Source organism: Ostrea edulis, chromosome 8 (assembly GCF_947568905.1).
Source record: "Ostrea edulis chromosome 8, xbOstEdul1.1, whole genome shotgun sequence".
NCBI lineage: Eukaryota > Metazoa > Mollusca > Bivalvia > Ostreida > Ostreidae > Ostrea > Ostrea edulis.
In genome coordinates this window covers 27,112,585-27,134,746 of record NC_079171.1, presented here as the reverse complement: position 1 = coordinate 27,134,746, position 22,162 = coordinate 27,112,585, and the positions used below count along the sequence as shown (strand labels likewise).

Sequence of the window (22,162 nt, the reverse complement as noted above, 5' to 3'; positions counted from 1 at the left end):
CCTTCCCACCCTGATCTGCTCTTTCATCATCTTGCAACATATGAAATAATTTCAGTGGTTACTGAAGATAGGTATCTGTATGTGGGTACATGTATGCAGGTACTAGTATTTGGGTACATGTATGTGTATGCCTGTTTTAGGAACCTCTATGAAAGTAGCTGTATGTGGGTATCTTGATGTGGGTACCAAATTGTAGGTACCTTTATATGTGCTTGCATGTAGGGGCATATATGAATATTCATCAAAGTATGTCAGATATCATTTAAGGAGAACACCATATCCTTGATATTTACCTCTTCCCTAAACAGTTCTGGTGAAACTGGCCAGAGCTCTGTCGTCCCACCTCCCTGCAGGCCCCTCAACGTCTTCGAAACTGGTGTGTCCGACATCTTTGAAATATAAAAGCATGATTGAATACTGATATATATTGATACATATGGATATCTATATACATATCTACACATCCATTAATACATACCTAACATTATATATGGTGCACCAGTATCTTAGTACCTGTATGAAGGTACCTTTAAGTGGGTACTTGTGGATACCTATCTTTGGATATCTGTACGTGTCTACCTGTCTTTAGGTACGTTTTCTTGGTACCTGTTAGTGGGTACCAGTATTTAGGCACCTGTATGTAAGAACTTTTAAATAAATGGATACCTTAATATGGGTACCTTTACATGGGAACCTGTATGTAGATACCTGTATTTAAGTACCCGTTTGTGGGTATCTGTAAGGCACGTTAAGATGTGATACTTTTCATGAATACAACAAACAAGTCTTAATGCATTTCTTGGTTTCTTTATTTCGATTTCCAAAAGTGTCTCTTTGCCGTTCTTAATGGAGATGTTGGTGTGTAAGGTGAAGATGACGAACAGTGATCAATCTCATAACTCCTACAAGCAATACAAAATAGATAGTTGGGCAAACACGGACCCCTGGACACACCAGAGGTGGGATCAGGTGCCTAGGAGGAGTAAGCATCCCCTGTTGACCAGTCACACCCGCCGTGAGCCCCATATCCTGATCAGGTAAACGGAGTTATCCGTAGTCAAAACCAGTGCGCCAAGAACGGCCCAACAACCGGCACGAAACACGTCAGACAGCACCCGACCCAATGCGAGGCCGCACCGACGAACTAGACCGCCACAACGACCATAGAATCCGCGAAACGCCGACCCCAACCGAGACTGTCGAAATCCCTGCACCATCAACTTGCCCGTCAGTAGCTTACCTCGATTTAAAAACTGACCATACACAGAACAAGCTCTTGCATATCGAATCAGTTGAGATATATAAACACCATATGCAGGTGATAATGGAATATTGCTACATAAATGTGGGAAGTTGACGATGGAGAAGCTGAAATCATCCTGTTTGTCATACAGTTGAGTTGTTAGTTTGCCGTCAATGTCTACTTTCAATAAAATATCCAAGTATGAAGCAGAAGTGGACGACTCCGTGGTGTCCTTTATCCCGAGCTCACAGGGACATATCAAATCGACATATGAATGAAAGCTATCATTGTCAATAGACAAAACGTCATCGATATATCTAAAAGTCGAATTGAAGGTCACAGCGAGAGATTTTTTCTTCTCACGTAGAAGTTTTTGAATAAATTCTGCTTCATATGAATATAAAAACAGGTCAGCTGCGTATACTGCAATAATTTCCTTGGTACTTACCTTAACCCTCCAGGGATAGGAACATGGAGTCCCCTTATTGTAACAATAAGTGACCTCCCTCCCTGCAGGGATGTCACTTATAGCAAACAACAATAGCCGTGGCCGCCCATCCACCAACACAGCTTTTGTTTTGGCGTTGGCACACTTCTTCTCATCATTGATGAGGCGGTCAAGGCTACCGTCTTCGGCAGTCGCATCTAACCTGAAACATTGATATGCTTATAAAGGAAGACCGTCATAAAGAAAGAAACATATGGACTTCTTCTTATAGTTCAAAATCATAAGTGTAAGTATCAGTTGGTAATTGAGACGTACCAGTATGTTTTGCCATTGAGGTCAAATTCGAATACGAATATCCTATCTCCTGGATCCCTTTCAGTCAACTTCCCCCTATATTCTAGGAGGAAGTCTCCTGCCTGAAAGGGACCCACAGCGAACACACCTCTGCCTAGAAGAATAATGATTGGACTGTCAGAACTCATAACTTTATTTATATCTCTGGCTATTGTCTTGTTAAAAAATTTGTTATTCAATGCACACCTTTCACATGGTTTATCCATTCACCTTCCAATCCCTTGGGATCAATTCCTTCCCGGCAGGTTTTAATTGCCATAACCATTGACTTCACCCTTTGGCTGTGCATGATATCTAAGGAAATGTAGCATTGTAATACATTTCTGTATGAATGTGTGCAAGTTTGTATGCAAGTATGTATGTAAGCTTTCCTGCGTGTTGCTACCTTAATAACTGCAACCAAATGAACGTCATTTTGTCAAAATTGTATAAAATGACTTATTGCCAAAATGGTGTAACCCCTGGGTTAGCATTTAGAGTAGGGATACTTTTTATAATGTCCATCGACCAACAACTATGGGAACAGGTATTTTTGACGTAACAAAGACGTTTCCAAAACTGTAAAACTTGACTTGATATTATATAAATATATAGTATTGGTCTATTCATTTCTTTTTTGAATTTCTATAGAAAATAGAAATCGGAGAGATAGGCCAGAGGTGTAATCATGTATCTAGGAGGACTGCGTATTCCATATCCACCGCTCTGAGCCCTAATTCTTGATCAGGTGAACGGAATAATCCGCATTCAAAACCAGTGTACCAAGAACGGTCTACCAATCGGTGTGAAACTCATCAGACAGGATTTGCCAAATACAAGTTTGTAATTGAAAACTAGATCGTTATAACGACCGTAGAACTTGCGCCAAACCCTGACTTAGAGACTGTAGAAACCCTGCAACATCAACTTGTTTATTTGTAGCCTACGTCGACTTAAAATCTTATCATATGGAGATCAACCTCTTGTATATCGAATCAGTTGAGATATATAAACACCATACCGTAAATCTGGTTATTTTTGCTGTCGACCAATTTTTAGCGTTTTTGCGAGTCAGTTGGATTCGCAAACATATTTTGCTCAACAATAATGTTTCACAAGTTTTTATATGGTTTTTTTTTACATAAATTCGCGAAAATAAGAAACACAGAAATAAATATATAGGCTATTCAGTCAAATTCGCAAACAGAAATCAACGCAAAAATATCCAGATTTGCGGTATACTGGTGATACTTATATAAATAACTCAAAAAACGTTATTGGGTAGTTTTTGGTTGTTTTTTTTTTATTAAGAGACTACATTCTTTCTGGCCGTCCTGACCCGATCTGCCAACTTTTTCCGCCACTCCTCTGGCTTGTCTCTTCTCAGGCGAGTCATCACTTTCCGGCCCTCAGGGTCCCTGCTCAGACATAGGACCACGTCCGCCTCACAGATGGCATGGTCTGAATCTACAACAATCGAGACTCTTACAACTTGCAAATATTTCGACAATTCTAGTTATTTTCTGTTGCTTTCAACTTTTCATAAGCTATTCAAATGGTATTTCTTACAAATCAACTCGCAACAGAGTCTCTGGATGGTGGAGGCCTCCGCTGGGGAAAAGGCCCTCCTTCCATGGGCCCTGGGCGTCACCTCCTCCTTCGCCGCCCCCTGCTTCCCATGTCCCTCCTTCTTTTACAGACACAATCTCTATCTGATACTGTCAATTGCAGTCTTCAGTGTTATATGATATAGTGCACACACATGCGATGCTATTAAACAGCATTCAATATAATAAAAATTATGTACCACTTCTAGTACCTCCATTAAGCTAAAGTATACCTCTCCTGGGGTCGGTTTGCCTTTCATCCCGATGGGTTTGACCCTAAATGTTGTTGTTGGAGTGGCCTCCTGAAGCTGGGTTGGGGCCACAGCCTTTTCCCCCTCCTTATCCTCTTCCACTCTTACCTCCTCCTCATCAGAAACCTTTAACAGACACATTCTCTATTTCATCCCGTCATACACAGTATTCAATGTTATATGACATCGTACAAATACATACTATACTGTTAATCAATATAATGAAGAATATTTACCTCTAGTCGAAGCCAACCTTCTGTCATGTCTTCGTCTGAGCTCACGAAGTCGTACACGTCCATTTTCTAAAACAAATACGCTTTTTTAAAAACTTGAAATCCTACACTGAAAATGTTATACAAGTTACAGTAGCTCAGCAGTTAAAGTTTTGGCTTCACAGGGTTAGGGTTACCTACACCAAGGTATCTACATAGAGGTACCTAGATCAAGGAAACCACACACAGGTATCCGCATACAGGTACCAATATATATGTACCAACATTAAGGTACCCCTAAATATTTACCCACATTAAGGTACCCCTTAATATTTACCCGCACAAGCACTCACATACACGTACCTACATACAGGCATCTTCATACAAGAAGAAAATCCTTCAGAATGTATCAATATACATTTACCTACATAAATGTACCCCTATACATGTACCTACATAAATGTACCCCTATACAGATACCCACATAAATGTACCCTTAAACAGTTACCAACATAAATGTACCCCTATACAGGTACCTATATATATCTACCCATATACAGTTACCAACATAAATATATCCCTATACAGGTACCTATTTATATCTACCCATATACAGGTACCCCTATACAGGTACCAACCTAAATGTACCCCTATACAGGTACCCACATAATATCACCTAAGCACCATAATTTATATCACAAAGAATATAATGTCAGTAAAGAAATGTGGAAACACATTTATCAACAAAAAATCAAGTTAACGTTAGATAGAAATATTGCTGAATTTAATTATAAACTGATACATAATTTGCTTTCCTGTAAAAAATACCTGTTTAAATGGAAAAAAGAATCTTCTGACAAATGTTCTCTGTGTCTTATATATGAGTGTAAAAATGTTTCATTGGTTTGGAATATGGTGTCTTTGGCGTGCAAAGTCAATATTCAATGGGAAAGTATTGTTATTGGTTTTTATTTTGAATGTAATCAAAACACACGCCTGCTTAATAACTTTATTTCCTTCATTGCTTTGAAGATATACAAATATAAAATGTTTTGTAGACTTAAGTAATCTTGAAGAAACTGAATATAGCATATCAAATCATGTCAAGAAGTGTACAGTTTTGTGGTGTAAAGTTATAAAGTATAGTAATTATGCATTGAAACAAATGCTATTGAAAATTTCATAAAACTATTGTAATTTGTATCTATATCTTTTCTGCAATGTAATGCATTGTACCTGTGCTATTGTACTACTGATGGTACTATTTGTATTAATATGAGTAATAAACTATGAAATCATTATAAAAATCACAAAGGTGTATTTATATTAGTTAACTGAAAAGACCGTTAGATACATGTACAAAATATTAAATGTAAAAGCAGTATTTATTATAAATGTACAAACCTTGATCCCCTCCAAGGATACTGCCGTACCAAACCCCTGTTGTAACTGTAGAGGATTTCATCCTCTACAGCAATGTCTTGGTTTGCAAAGAGGAGCAGCCTTGGCTGCCCATCCACCATCACAGACCTTGCCACGGCGTTGGCATCTGCCACACCGTCATTGACCAGACTGCCAAGACTACCGTCTCCCTCGGTTGCATCCAGCCTAAAACATTGTTGGGGTTATATAGCAACAAATTTGAAAACAGAGTAACATATGGAAAGCTTCTTACAGTATAAATAAACTGTATATGATCGTTTATTGTTTTTCAAAACATTCAACAAATTTTCAGCATGTGCATAAGGTAGAATTCAAAACATACCAATAATCTTTCTCATTCAATTGGAACTCAAACATATATGTGCCGTAGCCAGGGTCACTATGGCACAGCTTTCCCTTGTACTCAAGGAGAAAGTCCCCTTTTCTGAATTTCCTTACAGCAAACGCACCTCTTCCTGGAAAAATTGTGAATGGGATATTAGAAATTGAATAGAATTCATGTTTCTTACTATTTTCCTGTAGAAAATAATGGTGGTTCATGGCATACCTTTCAACTCGTCGATCCACTTGATCTTGAACCCCTTAGGATCGTCTCCACTCCTCACCACCTGAATGGCCTTTGCGTCGGGTGTTTCTCTGCGGGCCTTGATAGTTCTGATGTAAAATATATTCTATTGAAATCAACTTACCAATTTCACTGCCAACCATACATGTATGTAGGTACTAGCATTAAGGTACCTGTATGTGGGTACTAAAATGTGGGTACCTCAATATTGCTACTTGTATATGGGTACATGTATGTAAGTACTACTGCTTGGGTACCAGTATATTGGTACCTGTATGTGGGTATGTTTATTGGATGTGGGTAACTGTATCTGGGCACATGTAAGTCGGCACCTGTATGTGGGTACATGTGTGGGTACAATAATTTTGGTACCTGTATGTGGGTATTGGTATGTTGGTACTACTGCTTGGTTACTTCTGTTTCGGTACCTCAATCTGAGTAGATGTAACTGGGTACTCGGTTTTGGATACCTGAATGTGGGTACCTGTATATGGATAAATATATGTAGGAACTAGTATATGGGTACCTGTATGTTAGTACATGCATGCGAGTACCTGCATGTGGGTACCTGTATGTAGGGACATGTATGTAGATACTAATATTTGTGTATCTGTATTTGGGTTCCTGTATGTTGGTGCATGTATGTGGGTAACTGTGTGTCGGTAACTGTATGTGGGTATATGTATGTAGATACTATAATTTGTGTACATGTATGTAGTTACTAGTATTAAGGTACCTATATGTGGGTACCTGTAAGTGAGTCGGCTGGTAAGTTTGCTGTGCAATTATCATGGTTCGGACAAGTTACTTGGATTCCCCTTCTCCTCAAAACTTCACCCTGTTTGCAGAGTTTATTTCCACAAAATACAGAAACATTTTTTTCCTTTTCGTAACATTTTCACACATTGTGTATGTCACTTGAGTCGCCGCCTGGAACGGCGTTCTCCCCACCCCACTAAATATGGAGTTGTTGTATCTGGCATCCTCTTCGACACGAATCGGTGTAGTAGCAGGAAGTCCGCATATCACATTTTTTTCCCTTGTAATTCACTTCTAATCTTCTTCATACTCATTTTGTTGACCTGGGCTACTTTTTTGCTTACTTTATTAGCAGTCTCCTGCATGCTGCTGGCTGAAGCAGGAAGGACGTTGGCTGTCAGGAACATTCCCCGCATTCCCTCGGTGGTAAGGCTGGTGCCCATTTGCCCCAGGGACATTGCTACATTAAGTTGGGCGGCTTTTCTACCCGGCCTAGTAGACTCTACTTCCATGTACAACTTTTGGCGAGGACTCTGGTACCCACACTTGGTACAACGTAGACACATAATCCAGGCCACTTTTAAAGGTACTTTTATGCTGCTACCTGTCTTTGGGTGTCTGTATGTGGCTACCTGTGTATAGGTACTTTGTTGGTAAATGTGTGTGCGTACCTGTATGGAGGCACCTGTATATAGGTACCTGTATGTGGTTACCTGTGTGTGGCATAAATATACATATCTGCACATGTAATCCATCATATATAACACTACATACCTACATACTTGGCACTATATACTTCAATAATTTACACTACATACCGAATAGTATTATCCTACATATCTGACATTTCATACCATAATGCAGATATATAAGTTATATGAGAAAAATGTGTATGTTATAATATATGTCTTGGATTTCCATTTCAAAACTCTGACACCATCTGCAATCTTGTGTCGGTATGTGTCTGTCAATGATTTCTTTGAGATTTACCTTTACCCTCCAAGGATACTGCCGTACCAAACCCCCGTTGTAACTGTAGAGGATTTCAACGAAGTTCTGGGGGTATATACGAATCACTCTGTCTGTCCGTCTGTCATCCGTACCGTAACTTCTTTGTTCTTTAACTTAGGCATACCATATTTGGCACACAGGTGGATCACCATGAGACCATGTATCGAGTACCTTCACGACCTCTATATGACCTTAACCCTTGACGTCAAGGTCGAAATTAAAGTTGGTTTTTTTTTTTTTTTTACAATGGATTCGTATCCGGACCATAACTTCTTTGTCCTTTGACATAGTTAACCATATTTGACACATGTGTATCACCATGAGACGATGTGTCGGGTACCTACATGACCTCTATATGACATTGAAATTTGACCTCAAGGTCAAAATTGATTATAGGGTTTTGACATGAGTCAAACCATAAGACATGGATGTATCACCATGAGATTATGTGTCGTGTACATTCATGACCTCTTTATGACCTTGACCTTTGATCTCAAGGTCATAATTATAGGCTTATACCATAGATTTGTGTTCGGATTGTATCTTCCATTTTCTTCTACAAAGGCATACCATTTTTCTACACTCAGGAAAGAGGTAATTTATACCTATTAACAACACCATTTGGAAGATTGGGGTAAGCGTGGGTATTCTTAGTGAGCATTGCTCACAGTACCTCTTGAAAACAACTGTCTTTCTTCTTGCATGAAATACCGCTAAACCTAGATTCTGACAGTCTCTTTATTTTTCCACTTCCAAAAGCAGTCAATTATGCCAGCCTTTTTGTCAATTGTGAAATGGGATTTTTTGGCATTTCTTCCTAAACGTTTGATTTACTGCAGGTGGTTTTCAAAAGGGAAAGCTGATATTTCATTCAATGAACAGTTGTAGTTTTCTAGGTTATCAGTAATATGAATCAAATTATTTCCACCTCTTTAAGTTTTTCATATATGTTTTTAATATATTGTATCCTCAAAATGAAAATGGCTAGAAAAATTTGATTCTACATTTTTTTTTTCATTCGAAACTTAAACTGTAAGTTATACATCCACACACATACACTCATATATATATTTCCCTTTCTCTAAACTCGGATGTGCCAGTCTATTCAGAGACGGGGGAAAATAATTTATTTGTATTTTGAAGACAAAACTAAAGTGTGTTGTAAATAACTTATGATTTTCCTGCACTTTTTCCCGAATATTGTAGTATATTATTGAAGATACCACAATATAGACATTTAATGTTCCGGTTACTACTCAAAATGTGATAACGATCACTTGGTTATATGTGTGTAATTTACCACTAACATATTAAAAGACATAAATTTGACTAAAAAACGTGTTTACTCAGGTTATGAATGAAAATTCATGAACGGCATGGACTTTTATCAATACGGAATGTTTGAAATCTGATAGCAACACCAAAAGGCATTTCATTACAAAAAGTGAACAGCAAACCAGAGAAATAATTGCAGAGTTTTTGGGGATAGTCCATCATTACACTTAGTCGATGAAGTGTCAATACCGGGTATGGCCTCCCCTTGCATCAATGACGGCTTGGCAGTAGTAATAGACTGGCGGTACTAAAACAGATTAAACTCCTCCTACTTTACTATATAAGTTATACCAATTATGTAAATAACTTGGAAGGCTCAACAACCTCCACTATATAGCCATACCAATTATGTAAATAAATTGGAAGGCTCGGATTTAAACTCCACCCACATTTACTATATAAGTTATACCAATTATTTAAAATAACTTGCAGAGTTCAACAACCTCCTCTACACTAATTATGCCAATTATGTAAATAAGCAGATGTCAATTACATATAGCGGTTAAATTAAACCCCGCTCACATTTATTATGTGTAAATAAATTGGAAGGTGTAGATATAAATTCCACCCACTTTCATTTTACAAGTTATACCAATTATTTAAATTAACATGGACGGTTCAGCAACCTCCACCACACTAATTACATACCAATTATAAGCATGTATCAAACAAATTGAAACGTTCAGATTAAACTCCACCTACATTGAATATGTGTATATGTCAATTATGTAAATAATTTGGATGGTTAACAACCTATATAAATTATACCAAGTTTGTAAATAAGCATATATGCCAATTACCTCAATTATGTAAAATAAATTGGATGGTTCAACAATCTCCACTATAAAGATGATATATGCTTAGTTACATAATTGGTATAATTAGTATAACATTATTTAGAATAATTCGGAAGGTTCAACGACCTCCACAACACTAACTGTACCAGTTATGTAAATAGACATATGTCAATAAAAATGTAAAGATGACTATCGGGTAAAGAGAGATAACTCTAAGCAAGTGACAAATAAGATGGCTCATTTATTCAGTTTCAACAAATCTTTGAAACGTTGAACAGTGGTCATCACACATTTCCTTTGCAAATGATGCTAAAATGTGTAATATTTCTTCTATACAACATCATTGAAGAATAAGGTAAAACAGATGTTTCTTAATTTGTTTATTAAAGAAATAAAAAATATGTAACATAATATAAATCAATATATTATAGTATGATTAGTGATTGCTAACATAGGAAGTAGCAATCATTAGGCACAAATCAATAAATTCACGGGATATTAAAATGTGAAGGATTATATATTAGAACGGAAATTGTTAATTAGAATGGAAATTATCATAGTGGAAAATTATTAATTAAAATCAATAAGCCTTGATTAGGATGAAAATAATTAAAAGGTAAATAATTGCTGATTAAGTAGTGATTAGATAAGAAAATAATCTAAGTTTAAAGCAAAAGCCGCACAATGGGGCATAAAAAATGCAAAACAAAATATTTGCACACAATGATAGCATGAAACACCTTGGACAAAACTATAAATTTACACAAATCAGGAGAAATTAAATATTTACATGAAATGATTATTAATTGGAATGAAATCTTAATCAAAAGTTTTATAAGTGGTAGCTTCACAGAGAAACCAGCTGTAAATATAAAAATGTATGCCCACCTTCTCTCATGAAAAATAATAATAGGAATAAAAAATGCAAACCAAAATATTTACACACAATGATAGCATGAAGCAGCTTGGACAAAACTATAAATTTATACAAATCAGGAGAAATTAAATATTTACATGAAATGATTATTAATTGGAATGAATGCTTAATCAAAACTATAAATCCATACAAATCAGGAGAAATTAAATATTTACATAAAATGATTATTAATTGGAATGAAAGCTTAATCAAAAGTTTTATATATTTCTAGCAACAACAAAAAAAAAAAATGATGATGTTAACCCACAAAAGTAAGTAAATAAGTGAGGTTATAAAGAGTAAATAGACATGTTGTAAATAGTTGTAAGTGGGAGCTTCACAGAGAAACCAGCTGTAAATATAAAAATGTATACTCACTTTCTCTCACGAAAAATATTGAATTACTTAATAATATAAAGACTACAAGTTTTTAGTACATTTCCACTATTTTAGACTTGAACATCACTGAAGAGACATTATTTGTCAAAATGCACATCTGATGCATCAAAATTGGCAGCATGTAAGTTTTACATTAAACACATGTTAAGGTGGCTCACTACACCTCGAAATAGTTTCTCAAGTCAGTACGAATTAATTTAATCATAAAAGATATGATGTTATATAATAAGTATATATGCCAAAATGGGAGAAAATATGCAAATTTGGATAAAACATGATTTTCAAAAATTATTTCAGCACATGAACAAAAGACTCTTGGGGATTTGAACTTGAGATCTGTGGTTCACAAGCCCAATACTTTAACCACTGAGCTATGATGATGGACAACAAATCGATCGATACAAATAATTTCACAAAACATTTAAATCGCCATCTTGTAACGTATAGTCATAAAGAGTATAAGCTTTAGTGTAGTGAGCTATCTTAATTCTACAAAGCAACTATTGTGTGATATGTAGCACTATTAAAAAATAAGCATCTTTTCAGCCCAGCTTGAAACAGACAAAAAATACTTTACACTTAATCTAATCAAATCCATATCTGTTGGGAGGTCTTCTATTTCTTTGTGGTTGTATTCTTCTGCGGTTTGCTGGATGGGGATTATTTCGAACATTTTTACTACATAATTTTTGTGAAAATTTGCAACAATTTTGAAATTTTTTGGAATTTTTTTTCAAGCCAATATAAATTTCATGTGCATTCCTAAATATAATATTTGCCTGTTTATAAGTATACATAACGAGTCCAGAAATACCTAAAAAAAAATATATATATATATATATATATACATAAAGAGGGAAAACACATTTTAAAAATAGTGAGGTAGAATTACCAACAAAATGTTTGATTCGGAAGATAGTGAAATTGTTGGAGCATACATTTAAAAGAAAGTGGAGTAGAACTGATTGGTTGTATCAATTTCACCATCTTCTGTATCAAACAATCTATTTCTCTGTGTAGAAATTTCAAAATTATCCCATTTCTCCCTATTCTACTAATAAATCTTTTTCTTTTACAGATATAACAACAGAATTTTGAAAACACATAAATAATAGTGAGGGTGGATGATGTTAATGATGCAACTGAAATAAAAGTTGAATATGAATAATGAGATGGTGTAAAAACATAGCATTCAGATATAAAACATTATTACATATATACTATATATTTATTCTTCTACAATAGAAGGTGAGTGCAGATATAGTATGCACAAGATTCTACAGTAGGGAAAGCATGCATTACCAGTCTATAATATAATATGCAATTATGCATAAGTTACTACAGTGGGAAAAGCGTGCATATTACAGTACACCAATTTGTGCGGTTAGGAAAGCTAGCATTAAGAGTGTAATATTATAGTGTGCATAAGTTTCTGCAGTTGGGATATAATATGCATAATCCTCTACATAGAAGATGCAATCAGGCAATGGCACTATAAATAATGTTTTCTCACCGTGTGGACTAGAAATGTGGATGTTTGAAAAATAAATACAATTATATTTTATACTATGCAATATATAACTTGCAAAACTTTAAGGTAAAAGAGTCATTGATGGCAATACTTACTGATGATAATGGTCATGACTGTACCACTCATTTGCGGGTTGTCATCATCATTGGAGTCACTCTATAAAGCAAAGAAAAAAATCTTACTGAAACACACTCCATAGAATCTTGAGCATTATACATTAGTGATGTTAGATTACTTTTCTAGCAAAGTATGATGCTATTGGGAGGAGCAGTTTTCATTTGTTTTTATGAAAACTAACAAATACTTACCACAGAAGATGCACATGTAGAGCTCAGAGAGGTTGTGGTCGAAGAGGAAGAGGTCCATGCATCAGAGTTTGTAGAGACGGATGTTGATGATGGGGAGATGGATGACGGAGAGGTAGAGGTTGACGATGGGGAGTCGGATGACAGAGTGGCGGAGGTTGAAGATGCGGAGATGGATGGCACAGAGGCGGATGAGGTGGTGGTTGAGGATGATGGGGTAGAGTGTTGAAATGACAAATTCCTTATTGAGACGCAAATATTGAAGAGTGATAATAAATAATTTTAAATTCTATTTTACAGATTTACAGTGTGTGGATGCTACTATCAGATATGGACTGATATTTTATATAACATACAATAAGCGCATTCATTTACAAAGTGAAAGCGAAAGTAGAGCTTTGTTAATCGAAACATTGTGGAGGTTACAAATAAATACTTACACACATGACATCATTCAAATATACCACAACATCTCTATTAGCAATGAAAAAGTTTTCACCACACACCATTGGTGTGTTGTCAATGTATAAGACATTGACACGGGTACACCTTAGGTCTAGCACACCCTGGACATCGAAGTATGTGAACCTCAGGGTATTGGAATCATCACTAAGGCATCCACCATACAACCCCTCCCCCGCCACGAACATACAGAACGATCATCGCAAAGTTCATAGAACTTGTAACACCCCCCCCCCCCACACACACACACTAAATGCACAGCACAAGAAAAATGTGAAAGTCCAAATCTGCGAAATCATTTTCTTTTCACCCTTCCGGTAGCACAATGCTATATATATAGAATTTAGCAATCCCGATCCCGACATAATTTTCCAGCTCAACCCCCTCCCCCTTATTGATTTTATTTAAGAATATGATTTTTGCCTTACCGATTTACTTTTCCCCCTGCTGAATGTTGCCTCTCCACATTTTAGGCTGAGGATATGAATCCACCTCGTCCTCCCAGTTCTCTCCCACTATAGTTAGTTCTTTATACGCGGGGAGGGAGGTATCCCCACCCTTACACTCTAGCTGCCTTTCCCCCACTATATCTAACTTTTCTTGGCAGGCACAGCAAACATCTTTTTTTCCCCGACTTTGGAATTAGGTGTGTGCTGTTCATGTCGCACTGCACAAAATTCCTAACCTTTTCAGGATGGTTCTTCGCACACTTTAGAAGGTGGCGAGGATATCTCTCAGCCAAAATAACATGACATCTGTCGAAGAAGAACACAACATATGCATCGCTCGAACTACCAGTCATTTTTTTTCTCAATGAATTCAAAGTGATTAAAACTACACAATGCACTTCAGTATTTATAGCTCCTATCCCCTTACGATTTAAATATGGTTTAATTTTTTCTTTTTTAGGATAATTGACATATACATTAATTTGTTTCTGTTTATTGCATACATTGATATTAATTAAGATTAATCATAAATGAAGTTTAATGGGTATTGCATGGCAAAGTAGTTTCCTCCTCCTATACATCATCAAATTTGCAAATCATGGATTTATTTATTGTGTGTCGAAGTAGTTTCCTCATCCTATACATCATCATCAAAATTTGCAAATCATCGATTTATTTAGATTTTATACATGGGAGGAATAAAGTTCCTTATTTGATGGAATGTTGGTTTGTTAAAAATCTGTAGACTCAATTTTGTTTAATTCTTAATGCTCTGTAAGCATCTTATGAATTGATGTTTTCGTTAATATGAATAAACAAACAGATATCAATGTATGTGACCATCTGTTTATGAGTGATCAGTTGTGAGAGCGTCACACATATATATATTTGAAAATGGGGTTACTATGATGTCACACTACAACGTGTAGTGTTCCAATGCTACCACAATTGTGAAAAAGATTGTTATCCCGTTCAGAGTTCAGTTTGTAACTGACAGAAATAAATGTTGAGTTTTCAGTTGTAATAAGATCACACTTAGCAAAATTCTGAACATCTTTATATTTTCAGTTGAGACATGTAATGAGTGAAAGAGTTGTTTATTATGTAAAAATAAATTGGCGATAGATGTCGCAGTTCACACATGAGATGCAAAACTAAAATACTGTGCTACATAGGATCCGCGCTATCATATGATGGGGGTATGTACATACACCTATTTTGATCGACTTGATTTTTACATTTGTATTTATCATTCCCCCATGTAACAAAGAGTACCATTCACTGTATGCCATTTTCTATGGAAAAATGTACATACTCGCGTCTATTTTGATTGATTTATTGGAAAATGAGTGATTTTCCTTATTAAATTATTTCTTTCGTGACAAAGTAATTTCCTTATGTGACAAAGATCTCTATTCATTGTACACGTTTTTCTATAGAGTGCGAAAATGTATATATATATACACCACTAATTTTGAAGTTCCACATCAGCCGCATTGAACAATTGATATTTGCATACTTGGAGAATGACGTCCAAAATAAATTTTGAACTAAAATTTGCCAAACCCGGGGATGCTGCCCCCCAGTTCCTCAGATCAGCAATCTGGACAGTTTTCAGTACAGATGTCCCTATTTATGGGGAAAGTCTACTGCCATCTGCAAAGTAAGTTTATGTGTAGATAATTTTGTTTAAATCTTGATGTTAATATTTATAAATATTCTATACCTCTATCTTTTTATTTCTGAAGAAAAGGTCATCATAACTTACTTTAGTTTCAATTATCTTTGGTAGACAATAAGAAGGGGACACAGACTAGCTTCCCCATGACGGCCATGCATGGTCTGTTTGAAATTAGGGAGGAAATACAGGCAGCAGCGGATACACTCCTGAATTTTGCAGGTCCACCATCCCCACCATTGGTGAGTAATAGTTAGATGTATAATCTTTGCATTGTATGTGGGTAATCGATGAGCTTCACTTCTCTAAACGGGATAAATTTACGTTGCAGATAGTGCTACCTCCTGCCAAAAAAGGAGGGTGTTTTTTAAGAAGAAAAAAATGGTTGCAGAGGATTCTGACGGTGACAACGAGGACGAAATTCTCGCCATTTGATATCTTATTTTAAAAGAACATTTATTCTTGTAATATGGGGAATGGTTTATTGCAATAACGTTTTACTCAAGATGCTCTATATCAACAAATGTATATTCACATATATTTTTTTAAAAATTGAAACTAGGAGGCTAATTTTTTATTTGTAACATGGGAGAATGGCTTATTCGTATATTGATGAAACTAATTATTCTAACAAAAATTAAAATTGATAGGTTGTGAATTGTGGGAAAGAAAAAATGGAGGGAAAAGAGAAAAAGGAAGTTGAGGAAATGTTTCGCTTAGTACATCATTTGCTTCAAGATATTGACAGCAAACTCCAAGAAATTTAGAAGAGTGAGAAGCAAACTCTAATTATTATGAACTATTTAAATCAACTATGCTTTAAACAGTACTGTTTCTGCCAATCGCTGAATTGTGGGAATGAAAAATATGGTGAGAAAGAGGAAATAGCGGAAATGTCTCTATTAGTTTGTAATTTATTTCAAGATATTGACAACAAACTTCAAGAAATAGAAAAGGGTGGGAAACAGGTTCGAATAATTATAGAACGTCTTAAACAGTACAGCGTTAAATTCTGTTTATGTCAATCATAGGGTAATGAGAGTTCTACGCCAACCAGTTCCACGCAAAAGCATATATAGACCATACCTCACTTTGTGAATAAATTAAAGAGATCATTATTTGTAAAACCTTTAATTCATTATATACATTGTAACAAGAATGTTTGCAATAAATATGTGAATATAAACATGAAAACTTATTCATTTATTTTATAATGACCATAGGAATAACCCTCAATTCCACATGGTTCTAGCCAATATCGGTTGTCGTCAAATGATGAGAGAGATAACTTATGGATGGATTTTAGATACAAGTTATGGTTGTCACTTCGTATAGAGCGCATATTATGTCTTTCATATTCACCGTTAAAAAGGCAGTCGACATATTGTTTGTACATGATTTCTTTGCTAACCACGGTTTTTGAAACGCCTTTAGCTTTCTTAACTTCTTTTCCATCGTTAACGACAAAGGAATACATTTTTGGTCGTAGACCCACAAATCCCCTCACGACAGTTCCTATAAAAGAATCCCACATTATTTTGGAAAAAAGAATTCAACGTTCTGGGAAAATAATGAATATTTTGGAGATTTTCATTGGAATAGGTTATTAACATTTGTATTTGTAATATGTTAAACTTACCAGCTGTTTCATCTTTCATTTTGCCAACCACCTTCTTGTTTTTGTCACTAAATAAGAAGTGCTCTCTTGGGTAGTTTGAGGTATCGAACAGATCCATATGCTGATGTATCTCATTATACATATCTTGGACCTCAAATCTATAGTGCAAACATATGAAAAAAGAAATGTAGTGATGTGCTATGTTATGGTGCAAACATATGAAAAAAAAAATGTAGTGATGCGCTATGTTATAAGTGTATGAAGGTATTACAATATGAATTAATTTACCTGTAAAACAGAGAATCGGTGTCAGTCATCAATAATTTTGCCTTTTCCTTGTATTGTTTCTTGATGAAATCATAATGGAATTGGTACATGAATAACTTAGAAATGTCCAATATTGCCATGCCGGTATATATGGGTTTATTAAGTAATAGTTTTATTTTTTTTTTCACCCCAACTAAATGTGGATTAAATATGGTAAACGTTTCGAAACTAGGTTTACTGACTAGCTTCTGTAAACGTTTCTTCGTATGCACTAAATTGAAATTCCGAATGTTCTCCATGGTTTTTCTGAAAGAACAAAAATGTCTTCATAAAATATAGTAATATATCGCATATACATCTCAGACCACTGATTGTGTGAACTTACCCAAATACTATATTGTTGTATGCTTTGTAAAGAGAAACTTCGAAATCGTTTTGAGCTTGTTGCCTCATTTTGGTATTGTACTCAATGTATGGTTTCAACCACGGAGTCTGTTTGAAACTAAGAACACGATATATTTTTCTTAATACGAGTCCGTGTTGAAGATAGAATTGCAGATTTCTGTAGTGAACAACATATTTCTCCTTCGTTCTTAACGTGGGAACAAGTTTCTTTGAAATTTCCCCTGTATTTTTCTGTTTATTGAGCTTTTGAAAAAGGTTGCGACAGTATGGTGACAAATCTTCAACTTTGATGGATAAAGACTGGTGCTAATGGCATATCATTGTGAAAATCATGCAAATGTGATGGATAATCCAATGTAACCTCCAATATATATCCTGTTTTTGCATCTTTTTCTACACTCATCACTTCAAGATCTGATATTTCCTCATCGCTAAGCCATTGAAAATCATTCGTGGGAAGAGCTTCAACCATAGCTCCCCCATACAAATTATTCATATCAAATTAGCCTAAGTAAACATTTGGTTTAGTGGAGTCATAACATTCTCCAATGTAGGGATTGTTTGCTTCAGCATAGCGATCATTGACACACCACCACGTACATCCTTCTCAATCATCTGATACTGCTCAATATCAGTTAGCAATTCTAGTTCTACACCAGTCATCTTTAAACAAGCACTCCAACACATGCCAGCCAAGGTGTAGTATTGTGCTGGATCTAGTTGAAAACGTTTCAAAGATACACTTCTGAATCGTTCAAAACATCGGCTAGGAGCAAAACATCACATAAAAGATATAAATCATGATATTCCCCCATTGTTTGAATATTCATCTTTTCCCATACAACTTCGGCATGTGCATAATTTTCATGTGAAATGTGTTGTTTACTTATTGTGTTGTAGAACTCATGTTTGGGAGGTAGTTTGGTAACCAAAAACTTTGAAGCGTCTGTAACAAATGAGTATGGGTAAACGCCTTTCTGCAATAAGAGTTTTCTATGTTGATCAGATTTGAAATGTTCGTTAAATTGGTAGAAGTGATATTCACCACTTGATTTCAAATTCTGCACCAAAGTATCCAAAGACGTTGACAAAAATTGAAAGGAATCAATGAATCTAAGTTTTGAAATTGTGAAAGAAACATAACGTTCATTCGTGTTTGCGATTACATCGACACGTTTTTGGCCGGGTTGCACGAAGTGCAAATCCGGTCTATAGTATGGTGAAGTGCGGGCGGGCGGGCGGGGAAATTTTGTGAAATCAACTCCTCCTACAGTTTTTTAATGTACAACCTTGAAACTTTGCAGAAAGTAAGTATATATATTGAAGTTATGCACTACGTTTTTTGAAGTCTGACCTTTGTCGAATATGGGCGCTACAGCAAAAAGTTGTTACTAAAATAGAGTTCAACTTGAAAAAGGTAAATGAGATTATCTTTTGTGGTTAAATTTAGTTGCACTACCTCTGAGGAAAAATTCAATTATATATGAATGTCAAATTTTCTGGGCATGAGTTGTAAATTTGCAATATAAATAGAGAAATTCTGTTTCTTTATCATATAATCATATACAATTCAAGCACCTGAAGTTATTGTTCATTTTAGTTATTATTACTTAATATTACATATATCAGCAGTGCTCCAAGTTGCGAGTAAAACGGTCGCATTTGCGACCAGAAAATAAATTTTGCGACTAGAGATTATAATTAAGTCGCATTTTCGCGAGTGAAGAAAATTTGGGCAACCAGTAAAATTTTAGAATCGGGATCGGAAGTCTGAATAAATATTTTTAGTCTCGGTCAAAACAATCAAGATGGCGGGAAAACGAGGTTTAGAGCACTTTGGATTTATCAATAGTAAAAAACAGAAGCCTCAACCTTGTACATGTAACAAAAAAATTCAAGAATCACACGGGGAAAGTTCTGCATCAAAAGATGGCGTAGCAATGTCTAAAGAGAAATGCAAAAGTAAAGGAAGAACCCCAGTCCTGAAATGGCGGAGGAAATTTTCGTGATGGCAAAATGTTTTGTAGAATTTGTGAGGCCAATAAGCCAGCAACGTCCACAATTTCTAGACATCCATTGCCCTATTTCGCCACGACCGAGTGTACATCTTTCAAACGTGGAAATGTGACTATTCACGGTAACAGTAAGAGACATGTCGTTGTCCGTGACTGCATTATTAGCAGTAAGTCGAGCGGGGCAACAGATAACTACCACCAAATAAATCCCTACCCAAATTATTTACTCTAAATATTGCAACCCGGCCAATTGAGTCTTTGACCCATTTTTTCTTGAATTTACCGAGTCTTTGCATGATTAGATGTGCATCAAATCCTCTCAAATTGTGTAGCACAACAGGTATAAAATGCACTTGTTTAAATTGTAAATTACAGTTTTTATGTGCGGCACCGTAAATTTCACCTGTGACATGATCATGATTTCTAACTTTATCATGTTCATTTTCAAAACTTGATCCACATAGATGACAGTGTGTTGCTTTGTGAAAATATTTTTCCGTTTCGATACTAGTCTGCATTGGTTCTATTCTATGCAGCAAATCCATAATTCTTTCTTCTTCCTCAAGTAATCGAATAAGGAAGGTTTCAACTACGTCATCACCTCGATAGACATATGACGGTTTGGAATATCTTCTGTCTGTGCTAACTATATGATAAGCGAATCCGCACGGTTCAAATTCAGAAAGGTTGGAAGTATGTGAAGAATTTGGATCGAGGTCACAAGTTTGAATTGGTTTCACAAATGTTTCAAAATCTGCATAATTGATGATAGTATGATACTTTAAGTTGTTTCGCAATTTCAGTAAATTTTACTATATCATTTTCTCCTGGTATTGGCATTTCAATTTTCTGCATACCGAGGGACATGCAAAAGTTGATATGCTTATCCAGTGTTTGTCTCTTTATAAATCCTTGCAAACAATATGGACAATAGCTATGGGGATGTTTAGATGTTCCACCCTCTGTTCGATAAAGAAATCGATTGAAATGTTTTATTAAACAGTAATGAAAAAATCTTTGTCTTTAAGATACAGCAAATCAACTGTAAAATTTGATTTTGTTTAACTTCATAGAAATCAAAAAACAAATTCATTTTATCGTTTTACTAGTAATATTTTTACAAAAAATTGAAACATTATTCAAGATACTTGACATAGAATAAGAGGTATATTTTCCTTACTGATAGCACTATTAAATTGATTATTAAGTTTTGATTTTCCCCACAGTAAAAAAAATATTTGAAATATTTGTCTACGGAATATTTCGTCTACCTGATCAAAAGATATGGCTCATCGTGGGTGTAACCGATCAACAGGGGATGCTTACTCGTCCTAGGCAATTAATCCCACCTCTGAATATTCTGGGATCTGCGTTTTATGCCTTTCTCATATTGTATTATTTGAAGTTTTTTTTTTTAAATCGATCACTATCCGTTATTCTAACATTTTTCCTTATTATTTGACGTATCAGAAATGCATCTCCCTTGGTTAATTCAAAATGTACATGAAATGACAAAAGTAAAGACAACGAACATTGATCGATCTAAAAAAAAAAAACAGTCTGCAAACATTACAAATCTCTGAACAAGGCACAAAACACGAGCCCCTGAAAATTCCAGAGTTGGGATCTGGTGCCCAGGAGTAAATATACGGAAAAGATTAAAAACTCGTAATGTATCTAGATTTTCAATAGACACAAAGTCTTTCGAATTATAATCATAATAGTAACAATATTATGATGGTTTTTATTACTGAAATAATTAGAAATATAATTTTTTTGCTCCAAAATCCCTACGTAAGCACATTGAAAGTTTTGTCACGATCTTCCAAAAGTAAAATATACTCAATTTTTCTCCTGCGCATTTTATTTTACAATATTTTCAATGAAAATACTGGAAAGACCTCTTAATACTATACTTTTTTCGCAACTAACCAGAAATCTTGAATTTCAATGAAGGTATCCATCTGTCAAGATTGACAACATAAAATAAATTATTGTTCAAGACATTCACAAAAGAATTGTATTTAAAGGATTAATTAGAAAATAAAGTATAACAACAGATTCTACAAGTATGTTATTTTACCTGGAAAGTTGTTGAGGTTGTTGAATTGTA

General features: G+C 35.3%; 1 protein-coding gene and 1 long non-coding RNA gene across 2 annotated transcripts; one reads left to right on the top strand and one right to left on the bottom strand.

Annotated features, from left to right (window-relative positions):
• Positions 1–15,499: 15,499 nt before the first annotated feature.
• LOC125661303 (uncharacterized) lies at positions 15,500–16,930 on the top strand. Its single transcript, XR_008798039.1, has 2 exons — positions 15,500–15,729; positions 15,859–16,930. It is a non-coding gene; the product is annotated as an uncharacterized LOC125661303 (long non-coding RNA).
• Positions 16,924–17,769, bottom strand: LOC125661308 (uncharacterized). Its single transcript, XM_048893283.2, has 3 exons — positions 17,651–17,769; positions 17,384–17,520; positions 16,924–17,259 (listed from the first exon to the last, which is right to left on the bottom strand). The coding sequence occupies exons 1-3, from the start codon at positions 17,767–17,769 to the stop codon at positions 16,940–16,942; spliced, it is 576 nt and encodes a 191-aa protein (XP_048749240.2). The 3' UTR covers positions 16,924–16,939.
• Between the last annotated feature and the right edge of the window lie 4,393 nt (positions 17,770–22,162).